The sequence below is a fragment of the Gopherus evgoodei genome, chromosome 1, assembly GCF_007399415.2.
Source record: "Gopherus evgoodei ecotype Sinaloan lineage chromosome 1, rGopEvg1_v1.p, whole genome shotgun sequence".
NCBI classification, from domain to species: domain Eukaryota; kingdom Metazoa; phylum Chordata; order Testudines; family Testudinidae; genus Gopherus; species Gopherus evgoodei.
Window position 1 is genome coordinate 221,900,302 of NC_044322.1, and position 13,950 is coordinate 221,914,251.

Genomic DNA, 13,950 nt, shown 5'->3' on the forward strand with positions numbered 1-13,950 from the left:
GAGTCTTACCCTTCAAGATCTATAAGGACAGTTAGAGTCCTGATTTTTAATCAGGGCATTGCAATTACTCTGTTGTATCCTGCAGTTCGGACACTTTCTACAGGGACTTCGGAGTTGGCTAGGTGTGAGAGAGGACCTCAAGATTAAGGACTTGTCTGCACGGAGAAGTGATTATTCCACAACAGTTCCTTGTGTGTACACTTCTTCCACACGGAGTGCCTTCATGTGGTTTATCTTAATCCACTTCCAAGTCTTAAATTAAATCAGTTTGGGAAAATGGATTAAGCTAAACTGCACAAAGGCACTCTTACTGTGGAATAAGAGTCTGGAATAGCTATTGTGCTTTAAAGTCAAACTTCAGCTTATTCCACAGTGTCTTCCCTGTATAGACAAGCCCTAAGTTTGTTGAATGCTCAAGATAACTGACTGGGGGCAGGGGTAAAGGAGAGTTATTGCAGAGTTATTCTTGACATTCCTGTCAGAAAATGTGGTGCTTTTAAAGGGGGGAACTCATCAGACTGCTTTTGGGAGAGATTGGAGAACTTCTCACTCCTCTCCCAGAAAACAAAATGACCGGTTAGATGACTGGGATAAAAATAACACAGTGACAGGTCAGGTGGATTTCACATGAGCACTGGTGCCTTCCAGCAGCAAGTTCATGGACTCTTTTTGGGTTACATGTTTTCCATCTTCCACAGCAATATAGGATTGTTCCCTTCACTCAGCAGGAAATTCTCCAATCCTAGTGTTAAATGACTCTCAGTGGAGCTTCCACCATATCAGTTGAGGAGATATGAGTCCTCTTTGGTTTCATGAGTAGGACTGGTGCAACAAACAGGTTTAGGTAAAATTGAGACTTGATTAATTTTCATCCAAGACTTGAACCTGGAGACTACCAAACTTCTTTTTGAGACTTGGCCCCACTTCTAATGAACTAAGCCCCTCCAATTTGAAAGGACCAATCAGATGCTTGTCCTGGATGTGTCTCATTCATCCCGCAAAGAGGGCATGAATGGTGAGTGTGAGATAAGAAGAGGTCAAACTGCATTCATCTGGAGTAAGGTCAGATCCTCTACTCAACTGTAATGACTCCAGATTCTTCACACAGACTCAGCATGAATCACACTCATTCTGTTAGAACTGGGACTAGAATCCATTGTCTTTATCGCCAGAACACACACTTGCACACTTGGACTTATTATTAGTCCATATCATCTCTGTGCGCTCCTCCTATGGGGATCACATCACTTACTCCTACATTTGAAGCCAGAGTAATTCCATACTGTTTTCTGTGTGAGATCAGTGGGCAGGATTTTGCCCTGCTGTAAATCCAGAGTGATTGAGGTTTTGCTGTTAAACCTCTATTTTTGGAAAGCTGTATAGGCCCTTAGTTCCTGTGGTGAGGGTCAGGATGGCTTAAGCCACATAACTAATGGAAACTGGGTGGTAGGCAGTACATATTTTTGGTCACCGTTTTCAATTGTGTTGGCTTGACACTCTCCAAAACCGTTCTTGTATGGTAGGAAAGGAAGCCTACAAGGGGTTGGAGTGGGTACCTTGTCCTTTGTTGCTGCAGTGAGATGGATTGGATGAATTCATGGGTCTGCACGATCTCTGATTCACTGCTGAATCCAGTTAAAGTTTGGTCTGATAGAATTCAAAGGGAACTTGCTTGAGATGGCTCTTATCACCTGGAGAGGTTCTACTGGTAGCAATTATTGGGTTTTTTTTTAAATATCTATTTTCTCTGTATCTCCCCCTGTTTAGGGGACCCCCCCGTCCACGCCCTGCATCAGTGGTCGGGGAGGCTGAAAACAAGGAGAACCAGCACGAGGCTAATGCTATGAGCCAGCAGCCATCCCGTCGTGGATACCGGCGCCCATACAATTATCGGCGCCGACCCCGCCCGCCTAATGCTCCATCCCAAGATGGCAATGAGGTGAGAGCATCCCTGGCAATGAGGAGAGGTATATTGAGTTCTGGGACTGGTGCTACCAACATATACACCTAAGACAACTCTGTAGCTTTTAGCTTCCCTCACCTGCTGCCTATGTGCCTAACCCTGTGTTGAAAGGCGTGGGCAGAGAATATCATAGTTAAGTGTTGAGGTTGCCAAAACTGGTGGTAAATGTGAGGGTGGTTGTATTTGATATAATCACCTGTCCTATTAGAAACTTGCTCAAGAACCAACAACTCATTTCACACAGGCTGGTAAACAGCCATCAGATGGGAATAACTGTTGGCCATTCCTGAACTGGAACCAGTGTCCTTTAGGTGATGGAACTCCATTGCCTTTCCCCACTCCCTCTGAGCCATCCATCGCTCTTCAAAAAGGGTCTAGTTGCAGAGTCCAGCAAGAAACTTAGCGATGAAAGGCTCTGAGTTTCATTCCCCAAACCACATGAGACAGCGGATCTCCCTCCATGCTGGAGCTGAATTGGAAGTAGTGTGCTAAAGGCAAAACTCTACTATGGTCAATATTTGAGGATTCATTTTTCTTGGGATTTCCAAGCCTCAATTACTGATACTCAGGGGTGAAAGTGAGCCAGTATGGGCCAGTATCCGCACCAGCCCACACCCAGCCCATATTAAAGTGCTGGCAGCGCTTTAAGGATGCCCCTTTTGCGCCTGCCCCTCCCCTCCCCCCAGCCACTGACTGGGGGTGGGGTGGGGGCAGGCAGGCAAGGGGGAGCAATTGCCCTGGGGACAGCGATTTTAAAAGCGCCTGGGGCTCCAGACCCTTTAAATCAACACGGAGCCCCGGGCAGCACGAGACAGGCCACCTGGAAGTGCTGGCTGAGGGATGCTGATCCCAGCCCCATCCCTTCCGCCAGAGGCCCCGCCCCTTCCTGGAGCCAGAGCCAACTCACCCCGTATCCTCAGTTGCTTTCACGCCTGCTGATACTAATACTGAACGGTGGAAGGGGCTGGAAATCATCACTTTGCCTACTGCATGCAACTTTTTGTTCTTTCAGATCAAGGTGGCCGAAACACCTCCTGAGAACCCTGCTCCAGTGACCGAGCAGAGCAGTGCTGAATAATGTCCGGCTCCCGAGGCACCTTTACCATCCCTCAGGTAAGGAATATAGGAAAATCCAGAGTTTGAGCAAAATTTTCTCCTTCGCTCTATGGAGTGGTAACCAACTGGTCATTCGCAATCGACTGGTTGATCCTAGAGGATCTCCTGGTCGATCACACTATCTGGTGGGGCTGCCACTAAGACAGGCTCCCTGCCCACCCCAACCCCACGCTGCTCCCAGAGGCAGCCAGCATGGCTCTGAGGGCAGGGGTGGCAGGAGTCTCCCTCTGCACACTGCTCCTGCCCACAAGCACCACCCCCACAGCTCCCGTTGGCCAGGAACGGAGAACTGTCACCAATGGGAGCTGTAGGGGCGGTGCTTGCAGAGAGGGCAGCACAGGGAGCCATGTGCTGCCCGGCCCTTCCAGGAGCGGTGTGGGGCTGGGGCAAGCAGGGATCCTGCTTTAGTGGCAGCCACGCTCCATCACTGACCGGGAGCAGCCGGAGGTAAGTGCTACCTGGCCAGAGGCAGCATCCCAACCCTGAGCCCCCTCCTGGAGCCAGAATCCCAAACCCCCTCCTGCACCAGTCCCCTGCTCCAGTCCTGACCTCCCTCCCAGAGCTAGAACCCTGAACCCCCTCCTGTACCTCAATACTCTGCTCCAGCCCAGAGCCCTCTCTGCATCCAAACTCATTCCCAGAGCCCACACCCCCTCCTACACTTCAACCCCCTGCCCCAGGCTCAGCCCAGAGCCTCCTCCCACACTGCAAACCCTTCAGCCCCAACCCACAGCCCGCACCCCTTCCCAAACCCCTACCCCAGCCTGGTGAAACTGAGTGAGGGTGGGGGAGAGTGAATGACTGGGGGGCTGGGAGGATGGAGTGAGTGGGACAGGGCCTTGGGGAAGGGGCGAGGTAGATCCTGGGTTGCCCTTACTTTCAAAAAGTGATCTTGGGCATAAAAAGGTTGGAGACTACTGCTCTATGGCCTAGTAATTGGCAAACCACTACCATCTTAATTTCGCCTTTGCACATTGAAAGGGCTGTCTCTCTCCAGGAAGACTCACAAAAGTCACCTGACAATATCCTCTCAGACACTGCAGCTAGAGGGAGTTGGGTTTATTTGATGGCAGCCATGGAGCCTTGGGATGCTGGCGCCACAATTATATTCCGTAGCACAGAAATGATTCTGTAATCTTCCGCCGTTCATTTTGCTGCATGTGCAGGGTCCCCTGCTCCAATCCCAGAGGCATTTTTCAGGTGGAGATTACTTTGTCTTGACACTTGAAGTCCAACTTTCTCATCCTTATTTTCCTAAAAATTATTTTTCTCTGTTTTGGGGTCTGCCCCCATGCTCGTATCCAACCCACACTTCATCTAGGACTCAGGTGTGGGTGGAAGACCAGATATTAGGAATAGAGGTGAGGAACATGGCTGCAAGAGATTTCATCTCAGAATAGAATCTGTCTATTCTTTTTTTTTCTCAGGGCTCAGATTTTTCTCAGGGCTCAGCCTTGGGGCCAAATTAAAGCCTGGCATAACTGCAGTGATATCAAAGGAATTGCATCAGAGATGGATTAGGTCCCCTGATATTTAAAGACCTGTGTGCATAATCGCATAACATGAGTCCATGCTTTTCTTCCTGTCCATTCAAGGAATATCAAACTGTTTTATGATTGTATTGAGATACACACTGTTCCAGTAAAGTCAGTTTTCCATCAGACAGTTTTTAGACAATATGCATATAAGAGACTCAACAGTATCTTTGTAACTAGGTCATGAGACGTGTCAATGGTGTTTGTTTCTGTACTTGCTACACTGCCTCACTATGTTGGTGCATTTTGGGGAATATCTGGTACTGTCGCATAGCACCTCAGCAGGGGGCAGAGTGCCTGGCGGACATGCACATAGAGCAGCACCAGCAGCTTGGAATGCAGTGCACTGCAGGATTGCCACCCACTCAAAGATCTTGGAGGAAGGTGGAGCAACTAACTGGTTATACAAGCATTGTTGGGAAGTGGGGGCCCTGTCTACGTTGCAAAATAAATGAGAATTAACTGGTTACAAGTAGACAATCATGTGCCAAGCAAGGTCAGTGAGAAGGGAAGCACACTGTGATTGGTCACAGCTACTAACAGTATTGTACAAGGACAGAAGTTGTGCTTAGAGCCAACAGTCTTACTGGTTTATTGTTTTATACCACATTCCTTGCTGATGTAGCTACAAACTTGGTTAAAAGTTAGTGCAGACAAGGCCTAGGAATTAATGAAGTGGGGAGTATTTGAAGAATTAAATAAAGAAATCACTTGTTTAATTTGACCTTTTTCTGCAGGTGTCCTAAAGTGTAATAACAAAAATAACACCAAAGAAAGATCCAAGCAATAAAATGAAAACAAGTGACAAAAACAATGAAGATTTGAAACATCGGAACTTAAGAGAAATAAAAAATATACCAGCAGCCGAGATCCAGGGAACGCCTGCAACAGACGTATAGAGAGAGAGTGAGAGTGAGAGCGACCTCCCCAGCTTCCATGACAACTGCGGGGTTTTTTTAAATTTCACCATTTCGCTATTATATAATTTTTTTCCCCTCCAGTTTTTCTTTTGGTACCAAACTAAGAAAAGAGAAGGTGGGGGGGAAACCCCAACCAAAGAAATAAAATTTTAAGTCAAAAGCTTTTTTACTGGACGCTGGTGCTAAAACCTCCCGGGTGTGATGAGGTATTTGTTTGTTTTTATGCTAGTCCTGTTTAATTTCAGGACACGGGGAGGAGAAATTTCTGCTTTCCTTTGTAAGATCTATATGAAAATGTGCAGTGTGGGTGACGTTCCTCACAAATAAAAGTGATTTAACTTCCAAAAAACAAAACAAATGAAAGGTACATGTCTCTTCCATGTTTACTTTTAAAACAGCCTGAACTACTGACTTTGTTCTTTCAGCACTTTAACAGCAGCTATCATTTTGTTATTTTATGAGTAAACTTGATTTGTTTACAGCGCCCAAAAGCATGCTGGACACTACAGAAGAATTCAGACATGCTTGTGTTGTGTCAACTTTGTGCCAACACAGCCAGTGTACAGTTGTCAAAAAGCAGCTGTAATGTCCCCTCCCTGGGACTACCCTCCTGCTGTCACAACCAAACTATGTATCCCCTTCTTTGAGTGATTGCACATTCCACCCTTGTGTGAATGTGCCCCACCTGCAATTGTTGGAAAATTTTCCCCTCAGTGGTACCCATCAGGGCAGTTTGAGTGCCCTGTGCTGCACCACTGTATGCTGGTATAAAGGGTCCAGCCTTCCCCAGAGCCTCCTCAGTTGCTTCATACTGCCTGTGACAGTCATTGGAATTGCTTGGCATGCCTTAGTAAATTTTTACTGTATTTTGTTGAACATTTATAATAGTTTTTTGGTGTTATAGTAGATTAGTACTTAGAATGTAGGCAGGATTAGTTTCTCTTTCAGTCCCTGGTTTGGGATTTCCATTTCTCTGTGCAGAGGGATGCTTCAGTCACCAGACTTCAAACTGCATCGCTTGTGTTAGGCCAGTGCCTGTGTGCAACCCACACTCAAGCTGCTTGAAGTGTTGAGGGGAAGCTCATATTCTGGATCATTACCTCGAATCAAGGGGAAAAGCCTGTTCTCACAGTGGTCTCTCTCTGCACAGATGTATCCAGATAGCATTTCCTGTTGGTTTTGGTCGCAAATAGGTCTATCATTGTTGCTTCCTACAAGGTCACAGTCCCAGTTCTCGAGGCTTTCCTTCTACACTGATCGAACAAGCTCGGCTACACTTTTTCTCTGATCACACTCCTACACAAAGTGTTGGTAAAGATCAAATGGGACCATGCTCTCAGGTTATACTAATGGCCCCAGCAGGAGTAATTCTCCACTCTTCTGCATCTGTCAGTGGAGGTTCCAGTTTTACTTCCATTAGACCCAGACTTAATCTCCCAAAATCAGTCAGCTGCTCCACCTGAAGCTGCAGGTGCTTCATTTAACAGCTTGGAAGCTCCATGGGTAACTCCTAAGGATGAGTCTTGCCCAGAAAAAAAGTTTGCAGTGGCTTGTTAAATAGTGGAAAGCCTTCCACTATTTCTGCTTACATGTCAAAATGGAAACATTTTTCCCTCTGTTCTCATTAATCTGGAGATTTACCAATGCAGTCTTCAATCTTGCATATCCTGGACTTATTATACCTACAACAGCAATGGTTGGCAGTTACTGCTTTCAAGGTCCACTTGGCAGCAGTATCAGCTTTCCATTTTCATGGACAACTGTTTTATGTATTTTTTTTCTAACAATATGACAGTCAGATTTTTGAAGGGCCTGCAAAAGTTGTGCCTTTAGCTAAGGGAACCTGTCTCCCCTTCTCTCCCCCTGGGACTTGATCTTAGTTTAGTCAAGATTCATGGAGCCTCCATTTTGAATCTCTAGCAACATTTTGCTTGCTGTATCTATCACTAAAGTTGGCTTTCCTAGTAGCCATCACTTTGGTCAGGAGGGTTTCTGAACTGCATCCAAACCGCCTTATAAAGATAAAATAAATTTCTGCTGTCAGCTGAGATTCCATTCTAATGTGGTATCTAATTTCCATATATTTACCCACATTTTATCCAAAACTACATGTCAGTAGGGAGGTGCAACACTAACACACCCTAGATGTTAGAAAAACTTTGTCATTCTATGTAGTCGGGACTAAACAGGTCCATTTACCAGTCCAACTGTTTGTGGTCACTGCAAACCATAAGTGGGATGGACATGTGAAATACATCTTGAACAACAATGGTTACATAACATTGGTAACCATTTTTTACCACAGGAGCCCCTGGTTCAAGAGCCATGCTGTGTGAGTGGGAGGGGGAAACCAGGATACCTATTCCATCAGGCTTTGGCTTCAGTCAGGCATTAGGGTCCTAAATTTACAAGTTCACTGTCACTCAGGAGAGAGTCTTAAACTGCAAAGGTCCCTGAAACAAGCCTCCATTCCACAGCAGCAAGATAGATCCCATGGGGCTAACAGAAGTTTTTTATATGAAATCAGTGTAAGATTCCTGACTGTAATGGCCTGGGAAAAGAAAGTTCTCATTCTTGTGTGGGTTGGTGGTTGAACTTTATTTAGCACCTCCACCCAGCATGTGCTGATCCTGCTGCTAATGCTCCCAAAAGAGCTGTCTGATCCCTATCTGCCTGCAGCCAAGCTCAGCCACATTCCCACCCAGTGCCTGTCCTAATTTCCGGACTCCTCTCTTGCAAGTGCCATGACTCCACTCCTAGTGGCCAATCTCCTCCAGAATGTTGAATACTTGAACCACCCATCCCTCTAACTGTACCACTTTGTGCTTTCCTGCCTGTTTAACTGGCAAGAGCTACACACACACACACACACTCTCTCTCTCTCTCTCTAAACCATATGTCTGCTTGCTTCCACATGCCCACCTTCCTTTTGCTAGCTGCAAATCTTACCATTTCCCTTCTGTAGAATGCTGCAAAAAGAGAAGGGTTTAAAGGGTTAAAGTCTTACATATGCCATCTGCACATCTATGTGATTAAGCAGCAGGGAGCATTGTGTGGGATGGTTGTCCATTTCTCCTTTTCTGGTTGCCTTGCTGTTACTGGTGCCCTGTATTCTGCAGGCAGCTTAATAATTAAAAATCATATCAAATTCTGTGGGGACTGACTTCTTCAGTTTACAGTAAGATGCAGGGTCTCAGATGGGAGAGCTGAGATCCAAGGCATCTTGCTAACAGCTGCAGTGCAGGTAAGTTGGGGTATTTTATATTTTCTGTGCCCCACTTGCTCCTGTCGCTTCCTGTGTGTGAATGTGATGGAACCTAAATTGGAATTGAAAAGCCAGCCCCCATCTGGTGATTGCAATTGAAATGCCCTGTTCACTTTTGGGATTAGTTATTAAGTCTCATGTTGAGACACTCTAAAAAGGAAAACTGCAAGCTCAATGCAGGAAAGAGCTGGAACTCTTGTTCCATCCTTCTCATAGCTTTCCCAGTTCACCACAGTCCTGCCTTGTAGCAGTTAATACTGTTCAATTATATTAGAATACCCACTTCTTTGAGAGATGTCCCGGTGGGTGCTCCACTCCAGGTGTGGGTGTGTCCCTTCCCTCAGAGATTTTTACAGCAGTACTCGTACCGGTCATACACGTGCAGAGCCTGCCCTCACTCTCAGTGTACCTTAATAGTACGTGTGCGCAACCGGTCTCAGTTCCTTCTCTACCGTACCTGGCCTGAGATGGAGCTCAGCAGACTTGTAGAGACTTTCTCTCCCTTTGTTACAATTACCTTTCTAGTTAGTTTGTTACCAGTAGTACTTAGTAACCACTTTTCTATCTTTCTCTCCAGTTTTTTTTTCTTCATTCCTGTCAGTGGCAGCTGCTTCCAACATGCCTGGGTCCCCAGGCTTTTAGGCGCTGCTCTACCTGCAATGATGCCATCCCTCTGTCAGATGGCCATTCAAAATGCATAAAATGTCTGGGGGAGTCCCACATCCCCCCCAAATTTGCCCACTGCAGCAAGCTTAAATCTAGGGCATGGGAGGACAGGGAGCTGAAAATAAAATTGCTCCTCCTTCAAAAATCCTTAGGGTCAGCTTCAGACCTGGGTGCCAACACCTGTTCCGCTGCATGCGACAGCGTCATTTCTCCCCTCCTGCCCCCAAGAAGGACAAAAAAGACTTCAAAAAACACCTTCTCTCACCTGCAAAGGGAACTACTTCACGGGAGACTTCCCTGAGCAGGTCTACAGCCTCCCTCCTGGCTCTTCCCTGGATGAACACTTTTGATGCTCCGGGCTCCTCCGGCGCCACACATAACCAGCCTGTGGCTGCTGTGGTACTGCAAAGCTATGGTGCCGAGGCTTCAGGCTTCCAGTTGCCTGCCTTTCATATGGCACCATTTGGCATGGCAACAGAAGCGGTGCTGACATGCCTGACCCCCTGCAGGCTGCTAGTGCTTTCCCAGAACCCGCTGAGCTGGCCGGCAGTGAAACAATGCTTAGGACAGCGGTGCAGAGGAACTTTTCTTCACAGCAGATTTCTCTTGCACAGCCCTCACCTCACAGAGGAGCTCCAGCATTGCAATTTACACAGTCAACGGACCTGCTGGTATCACCTATCCTGCAGTCACACCTACTTAATGCCTACTTCTCTCCAAATGCTCAGTCAGGGTCCCGACAGCCTTTCTCCAGTGAAGAGGAAGCTGGACTGCAGAGGGAATTTTTACCATATCAAATCTCCTACCCTCAGACTCCAATCAATAGAGATCATAGAAAAATTACCTCGTCCTACGTTCAGGATCCTGCCCCATGGTGTGTAAACCCCTGGATGGCACCACCTATGCCCTTCCCACCACAGTGGCACTATTGGTCCCCATGGGTATCTTATCCTGGAGACCACACTCGCTATGCCACCGCAACCAGGCATGACACCTGGCCCGGCATCGCCAGCTGGTGAACCTGCTACTGCTGTAAGGCACCAGGCAGCACCATCACAACTGCAGGATCAGTTATGACCAGCCTCAAACCCAGTAGACCCAGTTGTTACACCTAATGAAGCCTTATTTCCTCCTCCTCTGACATCTTTGGATGACTTCTCAAAATTTCAAGACCTTTTCAAAAGAGTTGCCAGTGAGTTAATTTTTAACTTGGAGGAAGTTCCTGAAGAGCAGCATGAGTTAACGGACATCCTGCAGCCCTCTTCTTCTAGGATTGCATTACCGATCAATGCAGCCCTTTTGGAACCTGTTAAGGCCATCTGGTAGACTCCCGCTACAAGTCTGTCTACCTACCTGTAAAGGGCTCTGAATTCCTTTTCACTTATCCAGCTCCAAACTCACTGGTAGTAGATTCAGTCAACCAAAAGACCAAACACCAGTTTCCCCGCTCCAACCCATCCGACAAGGACAGTAAGTGATTATATCTGCTTAGATGTAAAGTATATGCATCTTCCACGTTACAATTTCGCACTACTAATTATACTGCTGTTCTGGCAAAATATGACCACAAAAATTACAACAAATTCATGGATTTTATTGATGACATTACGGAAGAAAAGAAACAACAATTTACAGCTCTAGTTTCAGAGGGACAAATCATTTCACATATCACTCTTCAAGAGGCTCTCGATGCAGCCAACACTGCAGCAAGATGCACTGCTACCGCAGTGGTCATGTGCCGAGGTTCATGGCTTTCCTCCTCTTCCTTTCCCTGGGAGGTCCAGAATATCATTGAAGATCTTCCCTTTGATGGCAACAAACTCTTTGCCTCAATGACAAATGACGTACTTCATTCAATGAAAGATTCAAGGGCAACTCTCCAGTCCCTAGGAATTCAAACCCCTATGACTAGAAGGTGACAATATAGATATTAACCTTACCAGCATCTACGCTACCCCACATATACCCAGCAATTCCATAGATCACATGAGCAACAACAACCGCAATGCCAGAAACCAAGATACCAGTGTCACTGTCCCAATTCCTTGGCAGCGTCTCAACCCCCTCCGACTAACAAGCAGGGTTTAGAAAACAGCGTTCCCACTTCAGCGCTTACACTGCATGTCCCTATTTTTGGACACCACCTACAACCATTCTCTCATCAATGGCAGAACATTACCACCGACAAGTGGGTTACAGAGGTCGTCACAATTTGGCTATTCCATCCCTTTCCTATCCTTGCCTCCCTCCCATCCTCTCCACCCCTCTTCAGGGACCCCTCTCATGAGCAACTGCTCCTCCAAGAAATACAACATATCCTTCTATTGGGAGCAGGGGAACTCATGCCCAAATGACACAGAGGGAAGGGGTTTTATTTCCATTATTTCTTAACAGAAAAGAAAACCAGGGATGGCAACCGATCCTCGACCTCAGGCGGCTCGACAAATTTATCAAAAAGCAAAAGTTCGAAAGGGTTACCTCACCACTATAACCCCAGCACTGGAGCAGGGCAATTGGTTTTCAGTCCTCAACCTACAGGACGCCTATTTTCATGACTATACATCTGGCCCACCAACGTTTCCTTCATTTTAGCCTCTGCTCAACACATTTTCAATACAGGGTGCTACCGTTTGGCTTATCCACTGCCCCTCATGTTTTTTCCAAGCTCCTAGCCGTAGTCACTGCCTACCTCAGGAAACAAGGGGTCATAATATTTCCTTACCTCGATGATTGTCTCCTCAAAGCCTCAATGCTCAGGGAAGTGCTTCAATTCATGCAGCTTACTGTCACTTGCTTCCTATCCCTTGGTCTTCAAATAAAACTAAATCCACATTATCTCCTACCCAGCACCTGGAGTTCATAGGAGCACATCCCAGTTCTCGGATGGGAATAGCATCTCTCCCATCCGACCACTTCAACACCATAAAACTATTGGCCACGCAACTTTGCAACAGTCTTCAGGTCACCGCTTGAGACTGTCTACAACTATCAGGTCACATGGCATCATGCACTTTTGTGGTAAAAAATGCATGACTATACATGAGACCAAATATACGTGCTCTAAACAAGCCTCTATCCATACCTTGCAGAGTCAAAGATTCTCTCCTATGGTGGACAGTCTCCCTCCAACCTCTGCTCAGAGTTCCCTTTCAGTGATTGCTCATGTCCTTTCCAACAGGTGTGGGCACACAGCATGCACCATTGTCAGAAGGTTTTTCCCTTATGGGTACCCATCGGGTTGGCTGTGGAATCTGCTCAGTTCCTTCTTACTGCCAGTGACAATTGTTGGAGTAACTCAGTCTGTTGCATTCACAAGTGCCTACCTAGTGGCTCCCTTTTCTTGGTTGTAAATAGCTAATAATTGGTTATATAGTAGTTGTTCATGTCCATTCCAAATCCCACCCACCTCCCTTCTGTTGGAGTATTCCAGCAAGAAGAAACTGAGCAAGCGGCAGATTGGCAGGGACCTATATACACTGCCGTGAAGATACCCCTCCACGGGTTTCCACAGCCGACCTGATGGGTACTGCTAAGGGAAAAAAAACGTCCAGCGATCGTGCACAAGGTGCGTGCACACATATTGGAATGGACATGAGCAACACATCTCAAAGAACAGTTGTGAGAAGTAGGTAACCATTTTTTTAAATTTCATATTCTTTAGGGCAAGCTGCTAAACTCCCCCCAGATGCTTACACACAATCCAGAGTTAGCACTATTCAACTATACACGTTTGAACCTCCACAGAAGAATGCTAAGAATTAGAAAGTATCTGAGATGAACAGTAAGTGAGGGCAGAGTAAATGATTTCTTGAGTCACACTGGTACCGATGGCTGTGGCAGTAACCATCCTGCCTGCTGACTCAGCTTCAATGAAGGAAAAAAATAGCAGGACAGTTTCTGGAATCTGACTTAGCTAAGAGTTTGTAGTTGATGTGACATTTTGGAGGATTAGATTTAACTTCAGCAAATAATAATCTTTGCCTAAGTTTCTCATCTATATTCAGTTCCAAGAGTCCAAGAGACTTCAACCCCCTAAGTGATGGACAACTCAAATATTTTGGGCCTCCCTTATAGCACTCCAAAATTCATTGTCCCTGTTTTCAAGAGCCAGGAAGGCATCCTGCTGTTCAACCCTTCCTGTGGACTTCCCATCGCCCTGCCGATTTGTATGTAAATGGGGCTTCCATTGTTTTGGTTCCACACTGCGTAATTTACATTAGAGACCAGTAGACAGCCTTCTTGCCTGTCTGGGAGAAAATCTGTTTCTGCCTGTGTTTGGTCACAGACTTTAAAGCATACTATCAGTGAATGTCCCTAATTCCTCATATGTTGTTAATGCATACATTTCACAGTGATATTAAATACTAGTGTGTCATTGGCTTTCATAAAAGACCTTCCTGAATACACAGTAATTGTATTTGTAAATTGTATACAATCAGTTGATTCAATCACTTATGATTTGAGGTTCAGACCTCCTGTTTTTAT

At 46.2% G+C, this 13,950-nt stretch overlaps 1 protein-coding gene across 2 annotated transcripts in view; it reads left to right on the forward strand.

Moving 5' to 3' along the window:
- YBX3 (Y-box binding protein 3) overlaps positions 1–5,897 on the forward strand; it is a 43,245-nt gene extending 37,348 nt beyond the window's left edge. For both annotated transcript variants that reach the window (XM_030537556.1, XM_030537565.1), the window contains 3 exons: positions 1,768–1,939; positions 2,976–3,076; positions 5,352–5,897. In XM_030537556.1, the coding sequence (XP_030393416.1) occupies positions 1,768–1,939; positions 2,976–3,041 (238 nt within the window). In that variant the 3' untranslated portion in view covers positions 3,042–3,076; positions 5,352–5,897. The remainder of the gene's footprint in view (positions 1–1,767; positions 1,940–2,975; positions 3,077–5,351) is intronic.
- Positions 5,898–13,950: the final 8,053 nt, after the last annotated feature.